At 44.3% G+C, this 27,864-nt stretch overlaps 1 protein-coding gene across 1 annotated transcript in view; it reads left to right on the forward strand.

Annotated features, from left to right (window-relative positions):
- The first annotated feature begins 4,720 nt into the window (after nt 1-4,720).
- The window catches only part of LOXL2 (lysyl oxidase like 2), an 88,925-nt gene continuing 65,781 nt past the window's right edge, over nt 4,721-27,864 (forward strand). The window contains exons 1-3 of the mRNA XM_054997667.1: nt 4,721-4,791; nt 19,969-20,400; nt 22,089-22,264. Coding sequence (XP_054853642.1) covers nt 20,061-20,400; nt 22,089-22,264 — 516 coding nt within the window. The 5' untranslated portion in view covers nt 4,721-4,791; nt 19,969-20,060. The remainder of the gene's footprint in view (nt 4,792-19,968; nt 20,401-22,088; nt 22,265-27,864) is intronic.

Below are 27,864 nucleotides of genomic sequence, written 5' to 3' on the forward strand. Positions count from 1 at the left end.
TTGGTCTTCATTTACACATCTTCAGTGTTGTTATTACATTGGTCTTCATTTAATTGCTTTCAATGGGAAATCTCTGTTTTTAAAAATTATATTTGTTACCATTTCTTTGGTTCCAATGGGGAAACCATACCTTCCTCTTACCCACTTACTGTGCTGTGGGCTACTGTAGCAAAACTGGGCATCTAGCTTGCCAGTGAGAGCAGCCAACCAGCCAGCCAGCCAGTCAGCCAATGAGAAAATCTTTTTCTCCTCTTCCCCCAAGAACTTGCGAGACAAGGGCCCGGCAAGATTTGCTTGCATTTCGCCAGGCAGAGCTATTCCGCCAGGCATATGGCTAACGCCGGGCAGTGCCTGCCCCCCCCCGTGAAGGGGGGGTTAAACCATCACCCCTATGCAAACACAGAGGCATGTATGAACCACTGGGCAGCATGAATTGTTATATTTAATGTTTTTAAATGTTTTTAAATGTATTATTTAATGTTTTTAAATGTTTTTAAACATGTTTGTATTTGTTATCCGCCCTGAGCCTGCGAAAGCAGGGAGGGCGGAATATAAATATAATAAATTAAATTAAATTAAATTAATTAAATTAACTTGCATGCAGTTTCAGCAGAGTACAAGGTGCTGAGCTCCTGTGCACCCTGGGAAATTGAGTCCTCATGGTGCCAGATGTATTAATGCCATGCATAGAGACTACATTTTCAAGGTGCACCCGGATGGGGGAAATTTCCCTGCCCACCTGTCTGTTGACTATTGGAATGGACTATCCATGATGCTGACAGCATAACATCTGCCAACATCCACAGCACAATAAATGGAGTTGAAAATGCAGGTGGAGGAACAGGGAGAAAAAGGAGGGGAGTTTTCCCATCTTGTTCTGGCTGTAGGGTAATGATAATGAATAAACAATTGACAGCCTCCCCTTTTATTATCAAAACAAAAAATTAAATGAATGGGACTTGGGGAAATAGTTCATTTCCCCCCATGTTTGGAAACAAATACACATCTCTTGCTTGTCTTTTTGCTCAGATCTTCACCAGAAACCTTTGCCTATAGAGGAGAGCTGGGTGATGTTAAAAGACAGGGCCTTTTCTGTGGTGGCATCATGTCTTTTGTATGACCTCCCCACAGTTGTCCACCTCACCTTCTCACTATTAGCAGGTGCCAGGCAAAGATCTTTTAATATTCTGCATTTTTCTGAGCTCTGCTCTTTTTTCTGTTATTTACACTCTTCATTTGTTTCATATCCTACTGCTCTTTTCTAATTTTATGGATTTGTTTTAAAAGGTTTGCTGTCTTATTGTAATTAATTTTTCAAAAGGGCAGGACACACTTTAATAAATAAAATACAAAGGAAAAAATAAAATGAAATTAATTTTTTCATGTTTATGTTCGTCCTTCACCCATCCTCAGAATCATAAACTTTAAATATATTCTTTTTCAAAATTACTCTGGTCAAAAGCAAATTGGGTGCTGAGTGTGTTCCACAGCTTCAACTACACTTGAAAGTTGCAGAACAGGTATATCAGAGGTTGCACTGAGAGAGAAAAAGGTACATTTTGCACCAAATACAGTGAGGATACTTTCAAACCACACCTCAATGTTCTCAAAAGGTATGGCTCTTTTTGCCCTAATAGGTGTGTGCACTTAAAAACCCTACCTTTCAGCATTGGATGGGGCAGGATGGAGAGATTGATTTTGTTTTTACAATAACTGAATAAGGAGTTCAGAGCAGGGCTCATTTCGAGGGGAAATGCACAGGAACGCAGTTCCAGCAGTTCCCCACATGTCAGGTGGCCCCACCCACCTGACTCTCAGTCATTTTGGGCCCGTTTCAGTCTGGATTGGGGCTGAAATGGCCCGGATCGGGCCTCTGACGGGTGGTGGATCACTCTCCCACTCATCAGTGGCCTGATCCTGACCATTTTGGGCCCATTTTCAGCCATTTTCAGCCCCCTTTTGCCGTTTTGGGCCCAATTTCAGCCCTTAATGGCCAGGATTGGGTCCAAAACAGCCAGAATAGGTGACGTCAGGGGTGTGTGGCATATGTAAATCAGTTACACTAATGACACACTTCCGGTGATGGCAAGAGGTGTGGCATATGCTAATGAGTTATGCTAATGAGTTATGCTAATTAGTTCCTCCAGCTCTTTTTCTAGGAAATGACCCCTGGTTCAGAGTGAGAGGGTAAACTTATCAAAAATGACCTACTGGCCAGTTCTATCTACACCCCCTCCTTTCTGTATCTTTATACCTTCTTTCCTTTTTCCTCACCTTTTCTATTCATCTTCTTTCCCAGGAAAAGCCTTCTTTGGCTCCTCTTTGATTCCTTTTATTCAAGCTACTGCAAAAAGCTTGCTTGTTCCAACATTCAGCATAATAAATACAGTTATGTCCCACCCTTTGTGAAAGGAGAACCAAGGCAATGCGTATGGTTTCTTTCTCTCCCCCCTCCCCTCCATTTCATTGTCCTTGCAGCAGCCCAGTAAGGTAAATAGCACTAACATTTATACTTTTCTTTTGCTCACCACTGCAAAGGCATTGGTTGACTCACATCCCTTCGCAGCCTGAGTATGGTAATGGCCCTCTTTCTGGCTTGCCTCTGTCTCCCTCACTTAAAATTATGGGGCCCTTCACTCCCCTCACCCCTTAATCATACCCATCACTGGGTTCCAGCATGCCTTCCATATGATGCAAATGTCCCTATAAGCCAGGGACAGCCTCCAATTTCTGGTACTTGTCCTTGATAAACCATTGAGAGCCAGTTTGGTGTAGTGGTTAAAAGTAGGTAAAGGTAAAGGTAGTCCCCTGTGCAAGCACCGAGTCATTACTGACCCAAGGGGGGACGTCGCATCACAAAGTTTTCTTGGCAGACTTTTTACGGGGTGGTTTGCCATTGCCTTCCCCAGTCATCTACACGTTACCCCCAGGAAACTGGGTACTCATTTTACTGACCTCGGAAGGATGGAAGGCTGAGTCAACCTTGAGCCTGCTGTGTGAACCTGGCTTCCGCCAGGATTGAACTCAGGTCATGAGCAGAGCTTGGGCTGCAGTACTGCCGCTTAGAGTGCAGGACTCTAATCTGGAGGAACCAGGTTTGATTCTGCACTCTTCCACTTGAAGCCAGCTGGGTGACCTTGGGTCAGTCACAGCATCTAGGAGCTCTCCCAGCCCCACCCACCTCACAGGGTGTTTTGTTGTGGGGATAATCATATACTTTGTAAACCTCTCTGAGTGGGCATTAAGTTGTCCTGAAGGCAGTATATAAATCGAATGTTGTTGTTGTTATTCTCTCTATTTGTCCCTATTTTTGCCCCTTGGGGGTTGGCCTGTTACAATATTATTTGAATGACTTGCTGGACTGGTTCTTCTGGGGTTAGCACCCTCTCTTGCAAAATATGGCACCTGTAGAGCACATCTGTGTCAGTGTGTGCGCGCAGGAATACTAAGGTGCCATTCAGTGCACACCTTTCCATTTCACACACCACAGTAGCCGCTGCTGAACTAGTGGTAACAAATGGTAGTCTAGCTTTTGCAAATCTATCTTCAGGGCTTTTTTCTGGGAAAAGAGGTGGTGGAACTCAGTGGTGGAACTCAGGACCGCACAATGACGTCACTTTGGGTCAGCTGGAACAAGGGGGGAGTTTTAAGAAGTTTAAATCGCCCTTGGCAAAAATGGTCACATGGCCGGTGGCCCCACCCCCTGATCTCCAGACAGAGGGGAGTTTAGATTGCCCTCCGTGCCGCATGGTGTGGAGGGCAATCTAAACTCCCCTCTGTCTGGAGATCAGGGGGCGGGGCCACCGGCCATGTGACCATTTTCGATAGCTGCCGAAACTCCGTTCCACCACGTTCCAGCTGGGAAAAAAGCCCTGTCTATCTTTAACAATCCCTCTTGGCTTTTAAATTATTGCAGGGTAGGCCATTGTAAAACAAAGGAGCACAGCATGGAGAGGCAGTGATTGGTGATGTGAGAGCTGAGATGTAACAAGCATGCGCCTATCAGTGCTGTACTCAGGGTGGCCTAAGTGGGTGCGCTGCCCTACCTGGAACATTGTTTTGCTCACCTAATACTTACTTTAAAAAAAATGGTTTTTTAATTTGTGACATGGCTGTTTCCATTTGTGGAACGGGATTTTTTTTTTTAAAAAAAGGAAAATGTTCCAGTATTTTAAAAATTCCAAACCCCTTTAAGTAACTGTAATTGGGAGAATGACAGGGTTTTTAAAGGAGTTAGAGGACATTTTAAAGCAGGAGTAGCTCTTTCCTGGTCAATGATGTCACTGCTCCCTATCCCATCCACACACTCATGGAAATTGCCTGGGCGGATTTGTCCACACCTGGAAATGTAGCAGCCCCTCCTCGTGCAGAAATCTAGCCCCCGTCCCTATTTCCATCTGCGAGATTGTGGTTAAAATCTCTTCCCTTGTCCACAGGCAGATTCAAGTCTCCAAAGCACAGAGTAACTGACTTGTTCATACTGCGAGCCTCCTAGAAAGCAGTTGGTCCCCCTTCATCTCATCCCCCTCCCCTCCACCAGATGCGTCCGAGCAGGAGCACTCTAGGAATGCCACAGACAGCTCTCGGATTACAACAAAAAGTGCATGATATCACTCCTTTTCGCCTCCGTTGGTGTTGGCTGAGTGTGGAGGGGGTGGACTCTGGGAGGGGTTTGCTCCAGTGAAATTTGCCAGGAAAAGCTCTCCCCAAACTGCTGTGAGTCTCAGTCTAGGAGAGGCACTTAATGCAAGAGGAGCAACTCCCCCAGCCGTCCTGCCTGTAACTTGCTAGGTAAGGGGCAACATGCAGAGAACTTAACAAATAGTGGTGAGGCTATAGAAATAGCAGCAGGCCAGTAAGTGTCTATATGTGTTTGGAAGGGTTTGTGTATATATGTTTTTCTACATTTTGTCAGAGGCTTTCCTATGAGATGGTGCTCCAGATAAAGAAACGTGGTCTAGTTAAGATGCTCTGTCTCTCTGTTGGGAGGATGTTTTCTAATCACAGCCTCCAACCAATAAACGTCACCTTTCTCTCTCGCTCTCGCTCTCTTTTTCTGTCCACAGCTTTCTGGGTATCTAAACTGCTAGAGTGGCTAGAAATCTGATGGTTGAATTGGCTCTTTTTTGTTTACACTTTTTGCATGAACATCATTTAATCTGCTGTTCTCGGGGTATTAAACAGCAGAGGGGATGGGTCCCTACATCAAAAATTTACTGGGTCAGATAAAATAATCCAGCCCAGGATGACTGTCTCCAACAGCTGGGTGCTTGACAGAGTTCAGTGTACTCAGGTTCAGGTCAGTGAACAGTTCACATGAAGCTTACAGATATAGCCTGAGGTCTCTCTGGGATCTTAGGCAGAAGTTACCTTTTAAATGAAGGTGCCAGGGATCAAACCTGGAAACTTCTGAGTGGAAGGCAGCTGCTGTACCACTGAGCCATGGAATTCAGTGGGTCCCAGGATGTGGGTGGAAAGGCACATGGTGCTAACTACCTTGCTGGGTCCACTCAGTGCCAGGATTGGGGACCTCCTCCTGCCTTGTGTTCCATGAAGGCAGAAGGGTGGAAATCTAATAATGTTCCTATGAGAATAGTGGTGTTCCATCCCTTATTCTTGAACAAGGGAGACCAATGACAGAAAATTGGATCTGAATTGAGGAGACCTGAGTTCTAATCCCTGCTGAGTATGCAACTCAATGCCTGGTTTGGAGCTTCTTGTAATCTTTCAGCCTACCTTGAAAAGTTACTGTGATGGGGGAAAGGGAACAGCCCTATTTAAACAACTTGGAGCCCCTGGGAGGACTTGGAGCCCCTGGGAGGACTTGCAATAAAATTAAAGGAGAGGAAGCTGAAAAGTGGAAAGGTTTTAGGAAATCTACACCTAATAGATTCGAGATGGTACTTGTGTTGGTCAGTGGCAACAAAATAAAATCTAACGGCATCTTCAAGTCTCTCAAGGGGTAGAGCCAGCTTTGTTGAATGTGGACTTAAGCAGATGCAGTCTCTTGTCCATGAAACCTGATGCCACAATAAATCTTTTGCTGCAAGACTCCTTTTTCTTTTTGCCTCCCGGGTGTTCCTTGTGTTAATAGGAAAGGTGAGCTTGAATGTCTCGAACTTACGCTCCTTGAGCTAATAAGGCAGTTTCTAATTCACTGGCAAGTTGGGACAGTAGATATTCCATAAACAGCTTGTGCCTCTTTCACCACAGGAAGCCGCAGTTTGGAATCAGTCTTCACTTTATTCCAGCTGCTCTAATAGTTTTTCATGTATGTTCAAATTACTCTGGTTTAGTGAAATCAGATGTACTATTTTGGTGCATCTCACCCCTAAAATCAAGTGGGACTAGCAGACACCTACCTCTCAGGTTTGTTGTGACCTGAGGATGAAAGGCTCTTCAGTATTTTTTTAAAGCCATATAGATGTCAACTATGAGTAAGTAAATAAAAGTGCATTGGTTTCAATGGAATTAGACTGCAACTGCATAGGCTTGCACTGTATATTGTGGTACATCACTGGCACGGTGGATTAATTGCTACTGCCAAAGGGCTTTCCTTTGATGGCCCCTTAAATTATGGAACCAGGTCCCTTTTGAAGTTTGTCAGGGTCTGAATCTTGACCCTTTCAAACAAGTCTTAAAGACCTATGTATTTACATAAGTGTAATACATTACCAGGTAGAGGATGTCCCCCCTCTCTATGTGCACCATAGTCCTAATTGGGTATCAAATGTGCTGGAATTAAGGAGACCCCACAACTCATATGTGTCTATATTATGTTTGTGGGGTCATCACAGTGAAGACCCAGTCTCAACCTGCATATTCAGTATTGTGTGAAGAGGGAGGGGCTTTTGGTGTTTTATTGGCTGCAACTGAGTTTTATTAACCTCTTTTCTGAACTTTATAAATTGTAGTGTATCATATCTATGTTATGCTTTCCACCTCGAGAATCACTGCTAAGCAACACTGCAAATAACTACAAGGGGGCATATTTCTGAGATTCTTGGATACTTTCTCACCTGTGCTACTGTGCAATGCTTTGCGACAACTTATGGATTTAAAGAAACTTAACTGAGCAACGTGTTTTTTTTCTTTTTAATGAAGAGGGTAGACCAGAGTTTTCTTTGGGTTAGTGGGCATAACCAAGTGACAAAGCAAATGAGCTGTGATCTGGAACGACCTCAGATCAAATCTCATCTCTGCCACAGTCTCATTAGTTAGACAAGACGCTCTCTACAGCTCCAGTCCACCATCTGTAAAATGGGGGTAGTAACTCTGGCCTACCTTGCATGTCTGCTGTAAGGACTGCACTGAGATACCTGTAAAAGTGCTATATAAATTCTATGAATCCTGTGGGACTAGTTTAATTTCAGCAGTATTATTTTTATTTATTACTTACTTCATTTATACCCTGCTTTTCTCCCTAATGGGGAACTAAAGCAGCTAGCATGGTTCTTCTCCATTTTATCCTCACAACAACCTGGTGAGGTTGGTTAGGCTGAAAGAAAGTGACTGGCCCAAGCTCCCATGGCAGAGTGAGGATTCAAACCTGGATCTTCCAGATCCTAGCCTATTGTATATTGAGCCTGGAGCTCAGAATGATTTCATCCAGAGTGATTTTAGCTCAACAAAGTGCTTTATTGCCAACCAGAACAGACAGACATTCAGCGGAACAGAACCCCTCAATATATACATACAAACCCTGCCCCTGTCTTAACCATCAACCAATAATAATGAACATTCCAGGATACCATCATTTGCATGAACTATGTACAATATAACATATTACAAGAATGTGATTGGCCTTTATTAAGAGTGGGCCATTGGCTGCTTGCCAACTGAAACCTCCAATGAGAATCAGAGTCAGGGAAGCTAAACTTTTATTCAAGCTAGGGCCAGTACATAACATAGCCTAATCCTCTAACAACTACACCATGGTGGCTCTTATTAAATGGCAGCATTTAAATTATATAGATATCTCTGATCTGGAAGTTCTCCCCCTGATTCCTGATGTCTCTCTGTAGTTAGACAGTGGTAAGAAAAATGTGCTGCGGTGTAGTGAATACTGACAGTGAATATGGATGTTTAGCTTCCTCCTTGGTGAATCCTGGTACAAGTGCTGCCTTATTTTTCGGCATTTACTGCATGGGCAGCTCCAAAATGGGGCAAGTAACACTCCCTGGAGCCATTTTGGCTGAAACAAATGGTACAAGGGGAGGCAGAAGCCCCCGCCCAAGCCAAAATGTGTCCCTGTGGTACTTTAAAAAGCTGCTCTCTGCAGCTGCAGTCTGACTGTAGGGAAAACAAATTGGGTCCAGATTACAGGTTCTTTGGACCCAACCCGGGCTTTTTTTCAGCTGGAACACGGTGGAACAGAGTTCCGGCACCTCTTGAAAATGGTCACATGGTCGGTGGCCCCGCCCCCTGATCTCCAGACAGAGGGGAGTTTAGATTGCCCTAAGGAAGGGGGAGGAAAGGGAGGGGGTTAGAAATTGGGAAATGGGAATATTGACTGTAATGTGTAAACATTTGATCCTAACCCAATAAAAATTTTTTCAAAAAAAAAATAGATTGCCCTCCGCACCTGGTCCAGAGAGCAATCTAAACTCCCCTCTGTCTGGAGATCAGGGGGCGGGGCCACTGGCCATGTGACCAATTTCACCGAGGGCGATTTAAACTTTTAAAAACTCCCCCCTTTTCCCCTCTGATCCAAAGTGATGTCATTGTGCGGTCCTGAGTTCCACCTCCTCTTTTCCCAGAAAAAAGCCCTGGACATTACTGTTTGAAAAGTAGCATGTAGTTTCCCCTAGCTGACCCCTGTGTAGTCTGCTCCGAAGATGTATAGAGCAGAGGTTTTCAAACTGTGTCTCAGAAAACTCTGAGGTTCTTTGGAAGCTTAGAAGGAGTTTCTCCAGGAGAAGATCAATTATGATGGACAATCTGATTGGCCCATTACTAATCTTCCCCTACAAGTTGTTGCTTGGGGGGGGGGGTGTTGGGTTCAATCTGAGCACCATCTTAGTTCACTGCTGTAGTCCAGTGGAACTGGCTTGTTTCCCTTTGAACCTTGTGTGAAACACTCAGGGGTTCTGTGGCAGACAAGAGGCATCAAAAGCTTCGGTGCTTTTGCTCTAGATAGCCATCTCTTGCAGTCCAAGGCCAGACACTAAAGGATTTGGCTCGAGATTATAAATATCTTGGTTTGAAGGTTTTTCCAAAGTGGCCCCAGATGTGTTTCTTGACTATGAGCCTCAAGGAGGCTGTAAAGTAAACATTGCTTGAATGATTATTTCTGGAATGAATGCAGTTCTTATGCAGCAACTTGGTCCAAAATGTCAAGAAATTCCTGACTCTTCTTAGGAGCAAATAACAGGTGTGTCACCATCAGAAGATATGGAAGAGATATCTCTGGAAATTTACTTGAAGAGTTGAGGTGTAATTGAAGTGACTTTCTCAGCTGGCTATATGCTTGCAGCATGGGAAAGCCTAAGTAGTGGTGATCTTAAAAGAACCCAAATGGGCTGCTTTGGATATTGCAACATTTCTACACTGCACTGTATGCAGGTTGTCCTATATGATGGCTGACATGTTGGACACGTACGCTATTGTCATGTGTAACGGCATACACATATCATTCATTGTTTTTTCTTTGGAAATGCCTCCCATGTAGGAGTTTTGTGGCATAAGAAATGTAGGATAGTTTTCAACCCTGGCTGAATCCACACTTACCGGCATAGCGCTAAACAGTCGGAATGATAGCGTCTTCCAGGCATGTTTTATGATGGCATCGCACCACGATGCCGCTCTCGTGGTACAATGACGTTATAAAATGCACCAGGAAGACACTATCATTCCGACTGTTTAGCGCTATGCCGGTAAGTGTGGATTCAGCCCCTGGGCAAATCCACACACCCTTGGCGCGCCCCAGCGTTGTGCTAAATGTTCGCTAAACACCCGGAAGTATAGCATCTTTCTAGCTCAATTTCAGAAATCGCACTAGAAAGACGCTATACATCTGGGTGTTTAGCGAACATTTAGCGCAACACTGGGACGCACCAAGGGCGTGTGGATTTGCCCCCTGTTGGACAGCTGAGTCATGGAGCGCCACCTGCTGGGATGCAAGCCCCTCAACAGCCACCATTTCTTTGTTGCTTTTTGGGAAGACCCACTTCCAGTGCACATGAATAAAGAACAAGGGAGCCATGCTCCCTGCTCCTCTTTCCATCCATGCTAAGAGGGGTAGCAACACTGCTCAGAGGAAGAGCGGATTCCTTTTTAACGCAAACAGATTCCAGAGACTCTGGTTCCTCCTCTTCCTGTCTTGAGATTGACATCTCTTCTGATGTCACATGCACACAGCTCATTAGGTCTCCGGGGTCAAAAGGGGTCCTGGATCTGAAAAGAGTGAGAAAATACTGATGTAGGAGAGGCAGATTCAAATGCTTGCTGTGCCTACAGCAAGGAGGAGATACAGGACCACATACAGAGCTGCCAAACAGGCTGTAGCGTGACTGAATGAATAATTTGCAACAAGTTCAAAAGAGTAGCCGCGTTAGTCGGTTAGAGCAAAAAGCACACACACAACAAAAGAGATTTTTAGCATCTTACAGACAAGCACATCCAGTGCAGAATGAGCTTTTGTGGGTGCAGTCAGAGGCATGCCACGTCATCCTGAATTAACAGATAAAGGAAAAAACATTGTATAGCATTGAGAGCAGTAACCCAAGCGTTGGAGTTACCAGCTTGCCTACTAAGGAAACAGCCCTACAAATCCTGTTTGCCAGTTAGTGCTGAGTGGGTTTCTGCAATTCATTTATTGTTCTGGAGTTTCATTTTGCATAGAATTCCCCTTCTCCTTAATTCCAAATAGGAGAATTTTCAAAATTATCTCCGGAATTGGAGCATGTGTCGGTTGCTGTTATTTTCCATTCCTTCAGTTCATTTGTGGCTTTACTGTGTCCAACACTGGTATGTGCTTTGATAAAATGCAGCAAAAAATCAGTCTTGATGACATCATAATATATGACTGCATCAAAGTTGTTGTTCTGGGGAGGGGGGTTTTGTGGGGTGTGCACTGAAGCTGAAAACAAGAGCGGTGTCCAATTCAGATGAAATCACAACTGCATATATCTGGAGCATCACAGGTTGTACACACTTCCAGTATGTGCAGTTGGATACCCCCAAAGTAACTACTGAAAGCAGTTTCCATAATATGACATGTGGCAGTTGCTCTGAACAGGGCTACAGATACAGACAGTGTCTCCCCCCCAAAAAGTACATTCTTATTCAGCACCTGTTGAAGAAATGATTCTGAAAAAAACATGGTTTGCACATGCCCATTTAGAGCATCTGTGGGCATTTGAAAACATCCTTTAAACATCAATGGCAGACACACACTTCACCCTCCCAAATGAACTGTCACTTTGGGTTTTATATAACTTCTCTTCAAGCAAAGACCACAATCAGTCAGAGTAGCTGTTCAAAGTCCCCAAGGAGGAAAGGATGGAAAAGAGTTCATTAGCATTTCAAAGCCACAGCAACAAAGAGAATGTTCGTTTGACATGTTGACACCCCGACCGCAAACCTTTGGGCCAGCATATCTGTGACTGATGCCAGAGCTGCATTCCTACAGAGTTGACTATGTTGTGCTGATGCAACAGTTGCTGTGCCCTGTCTCAGGGCTCAGCTACACAATCCCAGGCCCTGTCAACACATACACAGAACTTAATTCCCAGGTGTGCAGGGGCCCAATTGGGAGCCCAGGTATGCAAGGAGGGAGAGGAGGATAAAGCATCCCCATGTGCTGTTTTCCTGTGGCACCAATGTTTGCCTCACTGGGGAAACTTGTGAGTTGCCCATCAGTACACATCTAGCCCATCAGTACACGTAAATTTCCTCAAATTTATTTATTTGTGTCATTTATAGTCCGCCTTTCTCACTAAGACTCAAGGCAGATTACATAGTGTGAGATTAGTACAATCAGTATCAAGAACATTTCCATAAACAATGCCATAGGGTAAATAAATACAAGTTTACAAAGGCATAGCATTAACAAGAATCCAAAACAGAGCTGGAGAAATGTTGAAACAGAACATAAGCTATTCTCAGACTGACATTAGACAACATAGAACTACCCAGTAGGATCATACTTGATTGAAGCACAGGAACCACATAACAGCACATACTTAAAAGCAACAGATAGGATGTTAGGCAATGTTGTGGTGACGTCTATGGTCCCTAATGCATTAGTGAAGCTTCTGAGACCCCCCCTCCCTATTTATTTATTTATTTATTTATTTATTTATTTATTTATTTATTTATTTATTTATTTATTTATTTATTCAATTTATATACCGCCCATCCCCAGGGGCTCTGGGCGGTGAACAGTTAAAATCGATAAAAACAAAACTAAAATCAATATACAAATAATAAAACAAATTAACAAGGTGCAGTGGTACAATACAGCCCTCCTATCTGAGTAAAAAGCCTTTTTGAATAATTTGGTTTTGTATCGTTTGCAGAAAGCCAGGAGAGTGGGGGCTCTCCTGACCTCCTCAGGCAGGCAGTTCCACAGGGTAGAGGCCACCACAGAGAATGCACATGTACGAGCAGCTGCTGATTTTGCTCATGTGCAGAGTGGCACCTGTATAGGGTGGGCATATAGGGCCATTTCAGGTGAAGACAATGATGTCAGCAGAGCAACTTAAATCCCCCTTCTTATGCATCATAGTCCCAATCCGGATTGCGTCCCCACAAACCTAGGAACTTGGTTCGGAGTATAGAACATGTCTGGAACATCAGGAGACTATGTATCCTGGAGAGAGGCCCTCAGGGTATTCTAGAATATAGCAGCACTCTTCTTCTTTTTTTGTACGATAGTTTTGTATGATGCTTTTAAATGTTTTATATGGAATGTTTTAAATGTTTTAATTGCTGTTATCCGCCCTGAACCTGCTTGCGGGGAGGGCGGAATACAAATACGATTAAATAAATAAATAAATAGAATAGGGTGCTTTAAAGGCTTTTGGGAATCCAATTGTTTTTCAAAGATCTGCACTAGATGGTGGATGCCTAACAAATGCTATCTGTTAAGATGGCTCCGCACTGCACAGCCTCCTATCCAGGGGAGTGTAGGGTTTGATTTTCTTTTTCAAAGCAATAGACATTTTAGCAATAGTGAGTGAGTGAATGTCTCTTTTGCCAAAGTGTACTGTACCTGTTTTAATGACTAACATAATTATCTAGTTATTTTTATTGTCTTTGTTGATAGCCACTTTGGTTTGAATTATGATAAAGTGGGGTATAGTTAGGTTTGCCAGCTCTGGGTTGGGAAATGCCTGACGTTTGGGGGGATAGGGAAGGGGACATTGGCAATCTTAGGTATAAATATTTAAAATATAAATATTTTAAATTATGTCTGGGCATTTTCATATATGACCCTAGGTTCATATCTATGCTTCTGCTTATACAGTTTATGCCACATTTACCATTGCGTTTTAATCCTATCTCTGTTGGGGATGTTGGGGGAACCTACGTGTATTTTCTTGGCACAGAGGTGACTCAGCATGCCTAGACACTGCAGTAAGGAGTGCTATATTTTCTCTTTTACGAGAACCAGACTGTGTAACTGTGAATTTGTGTGATGCCTCTTTTCATCCATTCCAGAAGCTTCTGTCTGACACCTCCTTCTCTTTCTGTGCCCTTTGTTCTCTCTCTCCTGCTGGTCTTGCAAAAAACAAGGCAGTTCTGCAGAGCTCTCCTGTGCAAGCTTGCTAGAGGCACACCCGGCCACGTTTAATAGGGAATAGTGTTATTTATATATTTTTCTTCCACTACTACAAAAATGCAAGTGAATGTGAATCAACTTCAAGAAAAGTAAGTTTTTATCCGTTGCAATATATTGGCTTGAAGAGTGTTTCATCACATGTGATTCCATGTTTTCCTGATTGTGCAGCTCTGCATTAGCTAACAAATATTCCCAATAAATTCCACAGAACATGCTGGTTTCTCTAGACAACAACTTCCTGGGCCTGTTTCAAGTTAAAAGTAAAAATGAAGGCTGGCCCTAAGAATAAATAGGAACTATTGGGGTGTATGCTCTCCTACTGAAGTAATTTTTATTTAGACCTTCCTTCCTAGCCGTTATATCACTGGGGGGGAAACCAATTACTCTGCTTTTCAATTTGTCAAAGTTTTGGATGGCTCTAGGCCCTTCCTCCGCACTCAGACTGCCATTTGCTTCTGTGCATTTCATTTTGGCGACGCACACTTAATTTTTTTCTCACTTCTACAAAGTGCCTGGTATTCTCTGCTGGCTTTGTTTCAGGAGAAGAATTCATTTATATATGAACTGTTTGTAGTAACGGCAACTCTTTAATTTGCCCCTAAGCAATGTATGTCATTGCAAAGATAATCAGAGGCTGAAGTGGGGAAAGAGAAGCACATTCATTTCCAGGGATATGTTGAGTTTATGGGACTGCAAACACCCTGCAGAGAACCATAGCTCTATAAACACACTCAAAAACTAAGGCTATTTTCCTGCCCCATTCAAGACTGAACATGTGCAAGTGCTTTATAATAACTCTTATGGACAGCATTACACACTTGGAAATCTTAGAGGGAGGAGTGGGCATCAGCATTAGTGCCACTCCCCATCTACACGTAATCTCTGGTTTATGAACATGGTGTCTATGCACATAGGAAGTGTATGCATGCACACTTCATGCTCTGAAAGGGAGATTGTGGTTGGGGTGGAGGGTAGGGCCAGTGCACTCGTGTCTGTTCTCCATCTACACATGTTGATTTTACAGTGCAATCCTATGGTGAGTTACTCCAGTCTAAGCCCATTGAAGTCAATAGACTTAGACTGGAGTAACTCTCCATAGGATTGCACTGTAAATGTACTTAATGTTGTTCATAGAGGACTGAGTCAGTTGAACCCCGTTTGCCACCGTTGACTGACAGCAGCTCTCCAAAGTCTATGGCAGAAACATTTCCCATCCCTGATATCTGAGGCTCTTTTAGCTTGTAATGGTAGGGGTTGGTTTTGGGACCTTCTGCATGCAAAGTACGTGGGCTATAGCTGAGCTGTGGCCACCCCCATTCTCTCTAATCTCTCTGTCCATTTCTCTGATCAGTATTTCTTTATAAGGTGGTAAGGCAGATATCTGACTCAGGGGGCACATAGAAATGTTCTTGTGCGGCCCCTGTTCATTTCAATGAGGCTTGGGCAAGAGAAGTTTCAATAGATTGTAACCTATCTGAATTAGAGAGAAGGCGGTGCCATTTGGATTTTCCATCTAGGGGTTCAAAATATCTCAAGCCAGACCTCTTCCCCTGCATTCCATATTGACTACATTATCATGGGTGCTTCTGTGGGCCAAACCAGGCAAGCCACTGGGGACTGAATGAGACGATATGTGTGACACGAGTCAGGTCACAGGTTTGTATCACACCCATCATCAGGGGATTAATGTTCCCAAACACTGTGAGGTCAAGTTTAGCTTGCAAGTCCAGCACAGGGGGAGGAGGGGTTTCAGACTGCCCTTCACTGTTGATTGGACAAGCCAAAATGACCACAGGAGGCTGTTTGCCCCATTGTGGGTGCCACATGCTGCAGTCGGTGTGTGTGGATCCCCACAGCAGGGCAAACAGGGCTCCCATGTAGCCATTTTGGCAGGAGGGAACACTGAAGCCAACCTGACTCATGTCAAGTGCATCATCTAGTTGTGCCCTTGAAGTTCTGTGTATGGGGCACAGGATCCCCATTTGTGGGTGTAAAATGCCATTAAGTCATAGCTGACTTATGGTGACCCCATAGGCTTTTCAAGGCAAGAGACAAACAGAGGTGGTTTCCCATTTTCTTTCTCTGCATATCAACCATGGCCTTTCTTGTTGGTTTCCCTCCAAGCACTAACCAGGGCCAACCCTGCTTAGTTTCTAAGATCTAATGAGATCAGGCTAGCCAGAACCATCCAGGTCAGGGTGCAAAAATGTCTCTTCTAGCACTAAATGCAGTTTGTTACTCTGTACAGGAAGGCCATTTTCAGGTATTAGATATGATATAAAATCCAGCTCTTGTTATTCTGATGCATGCTAGGGGACCAACAAAGAGAAGCTTGGCTGCTGCTCTGCAGCCAGAAGCAGTTTAGTGACTGAGAACTAGGAGTGGATTACCACAAGATGGAGGTCCAAAGTGGGGACCAAGGACCCACCCTGTTAAGAGGGTTGCCAACCTTCAAATGGGGGGCTGACATTCTCCTGGAATTGCCACTGATCTCCAGACAATGTAGATCAGTTCCCCTGGAGAAAATGGCAGTTTCAGAAACTCTCCTAGAGTTTAGGAGAAATGGAAGTCCCTTCCCACATACTACCCCCCAATCTCCAGGAATTTCCTAAGCCAAAGTTGGCAACTTTACCTGTTAACAGTAACACTGCCATACATGATTTGCATGTTCTCCTCTAGTTCCACACACTGTTCCCGTCTCCAGATTGGGATTGTGATGGTATGCAGAAGGAATTTCAACCTTTGCTCCCTGCACTGTTACCTAATTGTAAACAGGAAGAATCCAAGGGATGCTATTTGGCCCACTGAGGAAGACCACATGGCAACTTCAAGAGACAAAACAGTTCACTCCAACCAGCTGTCTGGAAATATATTTTGACTCTACCCAACTTGCAGAGGACCTCTTACAAACTTATCATGCTTATTTTAATGTGATAGGAGGAGAATTCTGTTCTTGTAAGAAGCCTTAGTCAATGAATTAAGTTTGCAGCTGTAATCAAACTCCATCTTTTACTGCAGTCAGTATCTGGATGTGAGAATAGAGGTAGAGCAACAGTACAGTTAGAGATATGTGTAGAATCTCACCTTCAATCCAGAGACTGGACATGCTCCCTCTTTGGTCTTTTCCAGGCAAAGATTCTACAATGCATTACATCTGAAGAACTGTTTCATGTGGTTATCCATATTGGTCTGTACGGTAGTAGATCAGTAGGATTTGAGTCCAGTGACATCTTAGAAACCAACAAGATTTTCAGGGTATGAGCTGTCAAGAGTCAAAGCTCCCCTCTTCTTTGGTATCTGGAGGAAGGAGCTTTGACTCTCGAAAGCTTACACCCTGAAAATCTTGTTGGTCTCTACTGTGCCACTGGACTCAAATCCTACATGAAGAACTGAGCTCTCTCTATTCAGTTTTAACCATCTTGAAAAGCCATTAAGCTCAAATAAACATCCCAGGAAACAGAGGAGGGGATCTGTTCAAATGGATTTTCAGCATGTGTTTGCTTAATATTTCTGCTTTGAGAAGGCAAGAAAATATAGCATAGCATAAAAGGCACATATGTGCAAGATTTTTGCTCTGCCATATTAAATATCACTCTCAAAGCTGGTGGAGGTAATGGGTTGGATTCAACTAGCTTTTCCATTGATGAAAAAAGGAGCAAAGGGGCAACTTCGTCCATCAAAAAGGTTCTTCTGGGACTTGCATGGACAGAACCCATGTGGGATGAAGGCTGTAGTAAGGACTGGAGGGGAATTAAGTGAGACAGAGTGGGAAAGGTGGCTGGCTTCAGCCCGATATCTTTCAGGGGACAAGCTTTGCAGGCACGGCATGAATTTTTGAGTTACACAGAGAGCTTAAAATCAGATGGTATTCTTGATGCAAAATGCTGTGTCATTCAAAATTTCACTTACCATCACATCAAAAGAAACTTTGTTAATAAATAAATAAAAGTTGATATGATGTATTTCATGTTTAAAGTTTCCACCTTGCTGTAAGCTCGGTGAATAATAACCCATTTGAAATCCAAACCAGGCTAAAACGACATGTATATTGTTTGTATCTGCCAGGCTGATTAACACACCTATTTACTTGGCATTTTTACAACACAAGTATTCAAAACACTTCACATGCATAATTTACACTGAGTTGTGTATGAACAAGTATTGAGACATACACAACTCTGTTATGACATCAGATTGCACGGGAGGAAAAACCAATCCACATTTAATTCAACACATTTAAAGCAGATTGGCGATCATTCTCTGGAACCAAGACAGCAAGAATCTCCTTTGCAAAGCCATAACAGGTAAGGAATGGGTTAATCAAACAATCCAGATAACTGAAGTAGGTGAACTCTCACAGACACACAGACCAAGATTACTAGCAAATTTGATTTTGAGAATACACCTTTGCTGACACTATGTAGGGTGACCTACTGTGTTAATTCAAGTACAAACTGAATAGAAGCTAGGCTTTTGCAAGCAACTTGGGTTTGTCCTTGCAGCTCAGTTCTTGCAAAGCATATCTTTAGGAAACTTGGATGACCATCAAGACAACGAAGCAAAAAATTCTTAGGGAGATAACTATCTTTCTTTCTCTGAACCTACTGAGTGTGTGTTTTCTCCTCTTGATCAGGGACTGAAAAGAATTTCTTCCTAGATGTCTGTTTACAAGCTGATCCTGTGTTTTGGCGGCTGCCAAGGAGCAGTAATCCCACTCTGGGAAGTCAGTTGTGGGCGCCTCTCACTGCCTCTTCTTGGCTTTCCTTCAAGTGGAAACTATTCCCCACACATGGGTTTGCTGACCGCTTCACGTGCTGGTTGCAGAGATGACAAAAGGAATAAATCGGCAGGAATTGGCAAGAAATGAGCTGCTCAGGGCCAAGTCTGGCTCAGGTTTCCTTTCATAGGTCCCTCCTCCAAGAGTTTTGGGATGCACTAAGCAGGGGCCTGTAGTTAAACAATTGGCCTTCGAGATAAATCGATGTTGGCTGAACTCTGATGATCAGCACTCGGAGGATGCCAAACCACTCTCCATAAAAGTGGAGAGGGGAGAAATCCCTGACGGGTCTTTTGGTTATGTGGCTAAAACCAGACATTCAGTAATGGAAAGACATTGTGTGACAGTATCGGGGAAAGAAGGGGGTGTCTCTCTTTATTGTGAATAGTGGTCTCCACTGGTTATTTTTAGGTAAGGATTTGCATTTCCCCTTTCATTTACTTGTTTGCACTTGCTTGTTATATTGATCTCCCTTTTCAATCAAAATCAGCTCCACAAAATGGTTCACAGGAATCAAAATATACAATACATTAAGCTGGATCCCACCGGCTTTTTCTCTGGTGATAAAGGGAGGAAGGATTCCCATTTGACCACCAAGGCTCTGCTTGGGATTATGGAACCTGCACAGGGCTTTTTTTCAGCTGGAACATGGTGGAACAGAGTTCCGGGACCTCTTGAAAATGGTCACATGGCTGTTGGCCCCGCCCCCTGATCTCCAGACAGAGGGGAGTTTAGATTGCCCTCCACACTGCCAAGCGGCGCGGAGGGCAATCTCAACTCCCCTCTGTCTGGAGATCAGGGGGTGGGGCCAACAGCCATGTGACCATTTTCTCCGAGGGCAACCCACTGAGTTCCACCACCTCTTTTCCCAGAAAAAAAGCCCTGAACCTGCATATAGTCAAAACCTATGTGGGATGGAGACTGTCATAAGGAGTGGAATTGAGCAAGACTGAGTGAAAAAGCTGACTGGATCCTACCCATTAAAACCAATACCAATGTTCCCTGAAGAGTGGGTTCTCAGCTGGAGCAGAAGAATCCAGGCATGACAGAGGGGTGCCTGGCTGCTTCTCTGCTCTCTCCGATGGCTTCATTGGTGGCAGTTGATCGGTGGAGGGAGCGGGGTTCTTGGCTGAACTGGATCCAGGAATGTTAGAGGGGGGCCTGGCTGCTTTCTGCACTTATTCCGATCATTTCAGTGGCACCCCTTGGAAAGGGTCTAGTAGAAACTGAGTTAAAGCACAATAGAAGGATGCCTGCCTGCTTCCTGTCCTCCCTCTGGCCCCCGTGCAGTTGGAAGCAGGAAGGTGGGACGCAACTGGATACAAGCACCATGGAGGCATACCAGGCTGCTTCTTTGTTCTCCTTATGGCTTTACTGTTCACACTCTTCATTTCTTTCATTCCAGCAAACCAGCCCAGTTGCCTCCCTGCCCTCCACTGAACTCAACTGGTCGAGGACTTTGACTTCTCAGGGGACCTGTACCTGCTGGGGGAAAGAATGGAGAGGTTCCTGGATTTTACTTTTAACCACTGTTTTCTTGTGCTGTTCCTCTCTGCTTACCTGAGCCCCCTGAGCCTTGCCCAGTATGAACAATGGCCATACCAACCGGGCCACCCTCCGAGTCCATCCCAGCAGCCAGCCAAGGTTTCCAAAACCCAACTGCGGTTGGTGGGGAAGAAACACAATGAAGGGCGATTGGAAGTCTTCTACAATGGAGAATGGGGCACAGTTTGTGATGACGATTTCTCCATCAGCAATGCAAATGTGGCCTGCAGGGAGTTGGGCTATGTGGAGGCTGTATCCTGGATCCCGAGTTCTAAATACGGCAAAGGAGAAGGTAAATCCTTGTTCTTTTACTCACAAGAAGAAAGTTTGCATTGCTTTGGCTTGCTTTAACCTTCTACTCTCCAAAAGGGATTCCCCCCCCCATTAATTTTAAACCTTGCTTTATTTGGTGTGGGCAGGGGGGGGAAGATACATGAAAATCGGGATGTTTTACTTACTTATAGCCTGCCTTCCTCACTGGGAGCCAAAACACACGTTAAGAAATACCTAGGTTCAGCACGTGTTCTCTTACCTCAAGGTTTGCCGGGATCTGTAGGCGTCCTGGAAGCTTAAAGTTTAGCATTTACAGAGCAGCAGGGAGGGAAATACAGGCGCCTGTATTTCCCTTCCCCTTCCTGCTGCTCTGTAAATGCTAAACTTGTTCTCTTACCTCAAAGTTTGCTTGGATCTGTAGGCATCCTGGAAGCTTAAAGTTTAGCATTTACAGAGCAGGAGGAAGGGGAAGGGAAATACAGGCGCCTGTATTTCCCTCCCTGCTGCTCTGTAAATGCTAAACTTTAAGCTTCCAGGACGCCTACAGATCCCGGCAAACCTTGAGGTAAGAGAACACGTGCTGAACCTAGGTATTTCTTAACGTGTGTTTTGGCTCTGAGACTCGAGTCAGATTACAAAATTAAGAAAAAATGTAATAAAGAAAAACCGTATAAGACATACCATAAACAATGAAACAACTGGATTACAAAAAAATCAAAAAAAATGTGGTACTAGCCATAAACCCTATTTCCTTTATGAAAGAGGTCTCCTGACCATTTCCATTTACTACAGCCTTACTCCCTTTCATAAAAATATGCCATGTCTACCCTATTAACATTCGTTTAAAAATCAAACCATCAAAACAATGATACTTGGCATTTATAAAGTGCAGCAATGTATTGGATATATTTTGCTTGCTAGTATAATCCTTGCAACAATCCTGTGAAGTGGAGCTGAATAGCTTTGCTTAGAGGTCAAACTGAATGTTAAATCAAAAAGAGTCCAGTAGCACCTTTAAGACTAACCAATTTTATTGTAGCATAAGCTTTCGAGAATCACAGTTCTCTTCATCAGATGCATGAAGAAACTGAAAGTTGTGATTGAAGACCCACAAGGGGGTCCTGCTAGGTGACTTCTATTAAAATTTGAAAAGAAAAAAGAGAAGCAAGAAAAATGGTGTCTGCAAGGGGTTGATTGTGGGGAAACAGCACCAATATGAGAGGCACCATTGCAGGAGCTTGAAAATGTACGCTAGTCCTTCCATGTGTCATGCTAGCATGTGTGAACTCTGTGCTTTCCAAAAAGACTGAAGTAAAGTAGGTTTGGGAAGAAACATATGAAGGATGAATAAAACCTGGAAACCGATGGATTACACCACAATGTGTGGAAGCTTCTTAAAAAGTGCTCCACCTTAGAAAACAAGGAAGAGACACCCCCACCGCCACCCCTATCCACCACGGTGGCTTCTTCAAGTTGCCAGACATGAAGGCTTTGGAACACATGAAGAGATCCCCAGAAAAGCTTGCCCTACTGGAATTGCAGGCATCCCTTGAAAGGGGCCATTCTAGATCCAGAGGCCTGCATTCTTGTGCTGCCCTTACAGTTGCTGTCAGACTCCCTGGGAGAAAAGACATGATTGTTTAGCCTTGTTAATTGCACACATACAGGACATTCTGACCGGCAGTGTCTTCTTTCATCCCTCTGCAGGGAGAATTTGGTTGGACAATGTCCACTGCACAGGCAAAGAGTCTACGCTGGCCGCATGCACCTCCAACGGTTGGGGTGTATCAGACTGCAAACACACCGAAGACGTGGGTGTGGTCTGCAGTGAAAAGAGAATCCCGGGCTTTAAGTTGGATGACTCTCTACTCAACCAGATAGAGGTAAGTCCAACTCAGAATAAAAAGTGCTTGGCTCCCAAAGCCTTGGCAGCCCTGTTCTTACCTGCAAGGATGAGTTGAATCCCATTCATTTTGTAAGCAGGTATCATTGCAATCAGAGTGCACGGAATTCATGTTCTGTTTCAAATCACTTTGATAAATGGGCAATACATATTAATTAAGGAAGAATGCATCTTTGGGCCATGTGTGTAAGCTTAGGTTCCGTTGATTGAGTCTGATGCTGGAGCCAAGTTGGGGACTATGGGGGGCCCTATCTGTAGCCAGTCCTGGAATTTTTCCAAGGCCAGAATCCATAAAATTAGTAGCTAAGATCAGAGCCTGGATCAAGAAACAGGTGCTGTGCTGTTGACCTGGTGAGAATAAAAGCCTCTTCTACATTTGCAGTATAATCCTAAACAGAGTTAATTTAGTCTAAGCCCATTGACTTTAATGGGTTTAGTAACTCTTCTTAGGATTACACTATTAGTGACTTTCTTACTTCATTGGTAGTCTGCCTTTTTCTCTGAGGCTCAAAACAGATGACACTGTTAAAACAATGCAATAAGAACAGTATAAAAAAAATCACCCAACACTGAACAAAACTGCATTACAAAATTAGGAAACAGTGCACTGTAAACAATATAATACATATTATATAATGGTATAAAGCATGCCACAAACAATGCCACAGCAATGGATCACAAAAATAAAAGAATAATGCAACCCATACAGCCCCATTGTTATATATACAAGGAACAAACCAATGAAAACTGCCTAAAGATTCACAGATGTTATATGACCTACCCATTCCAAAGGAGACACATGTTTGTTTGTTTAAAAATGTTTGCTTGTCTTCGTTCATGGCTAGCTCAGTGGATTTTAAATAAATACTTGGTACCAAAATTAAAACCAGAATCATAACTCACAACAATGTAAAATATTGTCCATTTTCATAGCTCAAAAGATGTGTATGGGGAGAGATGTGCTGTAAAATGAACAAACACTTATCTGTTGTATTTCCCAGTGTACAATGTATATTGCTAAATGCATACCTCTTCTAGGATGGTCAGGTCTGGTATAAATGCTAACAGTGCAGCCCTACACGGAGTTAACCCAATCTAAAACTACTGAAATCAAAAGACTTAGACTGGAGTTACTCTGCATAGGATTGTACCGTAAGAATCTGAGTTTCTTCCCTTGTCTGAACATCACAGCCATACCTCCTCACTGCTCCAGCTGTAGCCACTGAACGGGCAAGGGCCATCATAGAGTTATGGAGATCGTGTTTTGCACACAGAAAATCCCATCCTAATTCCCAGGCTTTGACTATTTTAAAGGATCTGAAGTAGCAAGTGTTTGGCCAAAAAATCCCAGGAGAGCTGCTATCAGTTAATAGTTTAGCTATATAAAAACACATTGCTCAGGTCAGGTTCAGATCTGCCATGAAGACCACCAGTCAGACATGCATTTGCAAATTTCCAGCTGGGAACTCAGAGCCAAACTACAAGTGATGCCCGACACAGGTTGGACACTTGTCAGCTTCCCTCAAGTTTTGATGGGGAACGTAGGCAGCTTGGCAGAATGTTGGACAAGTGACAGTTGAAAAGTACATTGGACAGCAGTCGGAGAGCCAAGCTGCAAGACCAGGACGCCTACATTTCCCATCAAAACTTGAGGGAAGCTGACAAGTGTCCAACCTGTGTCAGGCATCACTTGTAGCTTGGCTCTCAGTTTGTAGGTGCACGGGCCTGATTCAGAATGAGACTGTGATGTACGGGTAGGGTGGCCAGCTCCAAGTTGGGAAATTCCTGGAGATCTGGGTGGAGAAGCCTGGAGAGGGCAGGGTTTGTGTAGGAAAGAGACCTCAGGGGGTATAATTCCATAGAGTCTTCCCTCCAAAGCAGCCATTTTCTCCAAGTGAACTGATCTCTGTGGCCTGGAAATCAGTTGTAATTCTGGGAGATCTCCACCCATCACCTGGAGGCTGGCAACCCTAAGTCCAGGGAGAGTACTTAGGCCTCCTTCCCCTGTGCCATGTTCTCAATCTGAAACAGCCCCAGGGAAGTACTATTTGCACCCCCAGGTTATTTCAGATCCAGATAATGGTTCGGGGGAAGGCCGAAGTCCCTTTTTGCATGGCACAATCCCAGTCCCAATTTGGCCCTGTTTTTGTGAGAACTGAATTCCCAGTGGAGAACTTGCAAGGGTACATGGATCACATAAACCCAAGGAGGACCCTGAGGGAAAACATAAGGTATAGCTACGTCAACAGCACTGGGCTACTTGGCCTTGAGGCATTTGTTCCGCATTTTGTATTAGAGAGGGGCCCAGTAGGGTTAGAATATCTTCCACCCTCTCCCTTTCATCCTCATTCATGAGTAGGAGGCTGTTTGGATCCTGGCAGGCTTCTCTTGGGGACAGCTCAGTGTAAGGAGGAGGTCACGGAATGTCCACGATGGCTTTGGCAGTCACAGACCTCCCCAGAGCCGAATTTGAATTCTCAGGACAGAGGCTGGAGAAAAACATGCATCGGTCTAGACAGAGGTCATTTCAGATGCTGGGATGCTTTGGATATTAATCATGCAAGCCAGCGCTCTCTGCCTCTGCTTTTTCACTTGTGAAGGTTCAAAGGACAAGGGGGCTAATTTGAGGCTGTTCCATGCTGTTCTGATTAATCAGTTTACACTGGCCCCTAACTGTTCCCAGGATCTTGCAATATCCAGCCATTTTGAGAGGGAGGATGGAGATGAGGAGGATAAATTAAACCCTCAGTGAGGGAAATGGAGGGGAGAAGATACATGACTCATTAATCTATCAGCACAGCTTCATTTGAAGCCCTGTTGGTTTGGTGTGGGTTGCACCAATGTTTGTCCTTCTGTGCTGAGTTAGGATCCTCTGGCTCACACTGTCTTATGCTCAAATTTAATCTCTTAGACCTCTTGGGCCTGTTTAGGTCAGAACAGCATGCTACCTCAGAAAACCCAGGTTTGCTGGGTAACTAATGCAAGTACAGAAAGTCCTCATGGAGAACTCGTGGACTGGGCTGCATGTTTCAACTTCAGCTGGGGACAAAAATTATGGATGGGACAGAATTCTCCTATTGAACCAGCACTACGTGCTCACTGTGCTCTGCTTCCTTTTCTTTGCTTAAATCTGTGGATATGTAAACAGAGTTTTACAGAGAACCCCCCAATGTCTTCAGCACCCCCTTCTCCAAAAGACACTTGCTTTTAAACTTTTCACCTCTTGTATAAGATGGAGCAAAAGAAAGCCTGACAGTAACTTTTTCACTGCAAAATGTTCACTCTGTCTATAGGAGAACCGCATTGATCAATCCCAATTTTCCTTACGTCACATCTTCCATTCTTAGGATACAAACTCTGTCCTTTGTTGTCTTGCAATAATAATTCTCTTAGTATGTGGTCCTAGCTCCTGCTAGAGCTGCTGCCCTTGCGCATGGAATTAATAAAACAACCCGCCCCCCCCCCCAAAAAAAAATCTGAGGCCGCTGGTTCCTTAATACCGATGGGATTTTATCTTTTGTAGCAGAAGATCTGACAGTTGCAGACAAGGCCTGGCCCCACCGCTGTTTAAGTTATTACCATGCATTGTAGTATAAAGGCAAACCATTATCAACTCTTCATATACTGTTGGGCTGTATAGTTTTGAGTTATGTGTGTCAAGGATGGCGTACTCCACAAGCTGCCCTCAGGAGCAGAACATTCAAGGGAGTGAATCCTCACTTCCTAGGGTAACTGTCAGCCACTCTGGTTAACCTTCAGCTTGAGACTGAGTGACAAATCTCAAGTCCTACCAGGTCTTAAGCAAAAAATCAGCCCTGCAAGGCAGGCCACTTTGCAGACTGAGTTCCACAAAACAATTACTTGGGTAGCTATGGCAAATAGGACAAAGTACTGGACTCAGGATGAAGCACTCAAACCCCAAATGACCCCACAGAAGTATACGCAATAGAGTTTATTAAGAAAAGTGTGAAGTGTGCAAACAGGAAAGAAAATAACAAAAGCTAAATAACTAAGAAATGTTTGCCTGTATTAAATACTTTTATGTCAGTTCCCAAAGATGCTTAGGATCCCCTCCCTCCCATACACATACTGCCCCAGTACAAAGCATGAGTAAGAAAGTGGTCAAAGTGGTACCTCCCATTTCTACGTCAATAGAGAAGAACAATTTTTCCACTTCAAGCAACTCATGAAAGATGGTGCTAGTAAGAATAAATGTTTTCATTATGTAGTTTACTTTTGCCCCATCTGCTCCTGCCAACACTGCAAACCTGGCATGTGGCCTTCAAGGAGAATGTATGAAGTTGCCTCATACCAAGTCAGAATATGGGTCCATCCAGCTCAGTATTGTCTGGTTTGACTAGCAGTGGACCTCCAGGGACTCAAGTACAGAAGGACTATTCCCAGCACCCAGTATCTGAGATGAGTGCACGTGAAGCTGCCTTATGCCAAACCAGACAGTTAGTCTATCAAGGTCAGTCTTGTCTGCTCTGCCTGGAGGTGGCTGCCTAGAATCTAATGTACTGGTCTTTCATATCACCTACCTGATCCTTTTATCAGAGACTAGCAGAGCCTATTGTGTGGGAAAAAATAATGGGCTCTAGAAAACTGATTCAGCAGGCAGCTACTGAGGGGCCTTGGGAGGGCCGCACCACTGTGTTGGGCGTCGGGCCTCCCTACCACCTCTGTGGCCACTGTGGGGCCTTGGGAGGGCCGTGCCAACATGCCAGGCTTCCCTACCACCTCTGCGGCCCCTCAGAGGCCTGGTGCAGATAGTGCAGCCCTCCCAAGATCCCACAGTGGCCTTCCCGCAACTGCAGCAGCCTCCTTGGGGCCTCCAGGGCAAGCCATGTTGCCAACAACTCATTTTTTGTTCCCATGGAGGGACCGGTGAGTGCACCTGCGCAGGGATAAAAAGTGACTCATCGCCAATATAGCTTGCCTTTTATTTATCAGAGATGATGGGGACTGAACCTAGGACTTTTGGCATGCCAAGCAGATGCTCTGCCACTGAGCCCTGGCCCATCTCTTCATATTCCTGAAGTCAAGATGTCAGGGAAGGAACCTGGGATCTTGTGCATACAAGCACGTGTTCTGTCACTGAGCCTTGCCCCCCTCCCCCAGAGGAGCCAAGAGGCTGTTCATATCTAATGAATTAGAACAGGGTGGTACATGTGTGTGCAGAACAGCTCTGCTCAACTATTAAACTTCTCTGGTAGCAGATGGGGGGGGGGGACCTTCCTCTGCCTGAGACCACAAGACCTGCTGCCACTTCCCACCCATCAGTGTAGACAATACTAAGTTAAAAGAACCAATGATCTCTTGTATAAGGATAACAACAACAACAACAACAACAACAACAACATTCAATTTATATACCACCCTTCAGGACAACTTATTGCAACACTCAGAGCAGTTTACAAAGTGTGTTACTATTATCCTCACAACAATCACCCTGTGAGGTGGGTGGGGCTGAGAGAGCTCCCAGAAGCTGTAACTGACCGAAGGTTACCCAGCTGACTTCAAGTGGGGGAGTGGGGAATCAAACCCAGTTCTCCAGATTAGAGTCCTGCCACTCTTAAC

This window comes from Eublepharis macularius, chromosome 14, assembly GCF_028583425.1.
Source record: "Eublepharis macularius isolate TG4126 chromosome 14, MPM_Emac_v1.0, whole genome shotgun sequence".
NCBI lineage: Eukaryota > Metazoa > Chordata > Lepidosauria > Squamata > Eublepharidae > Eublepharis > Eublepharis macularius.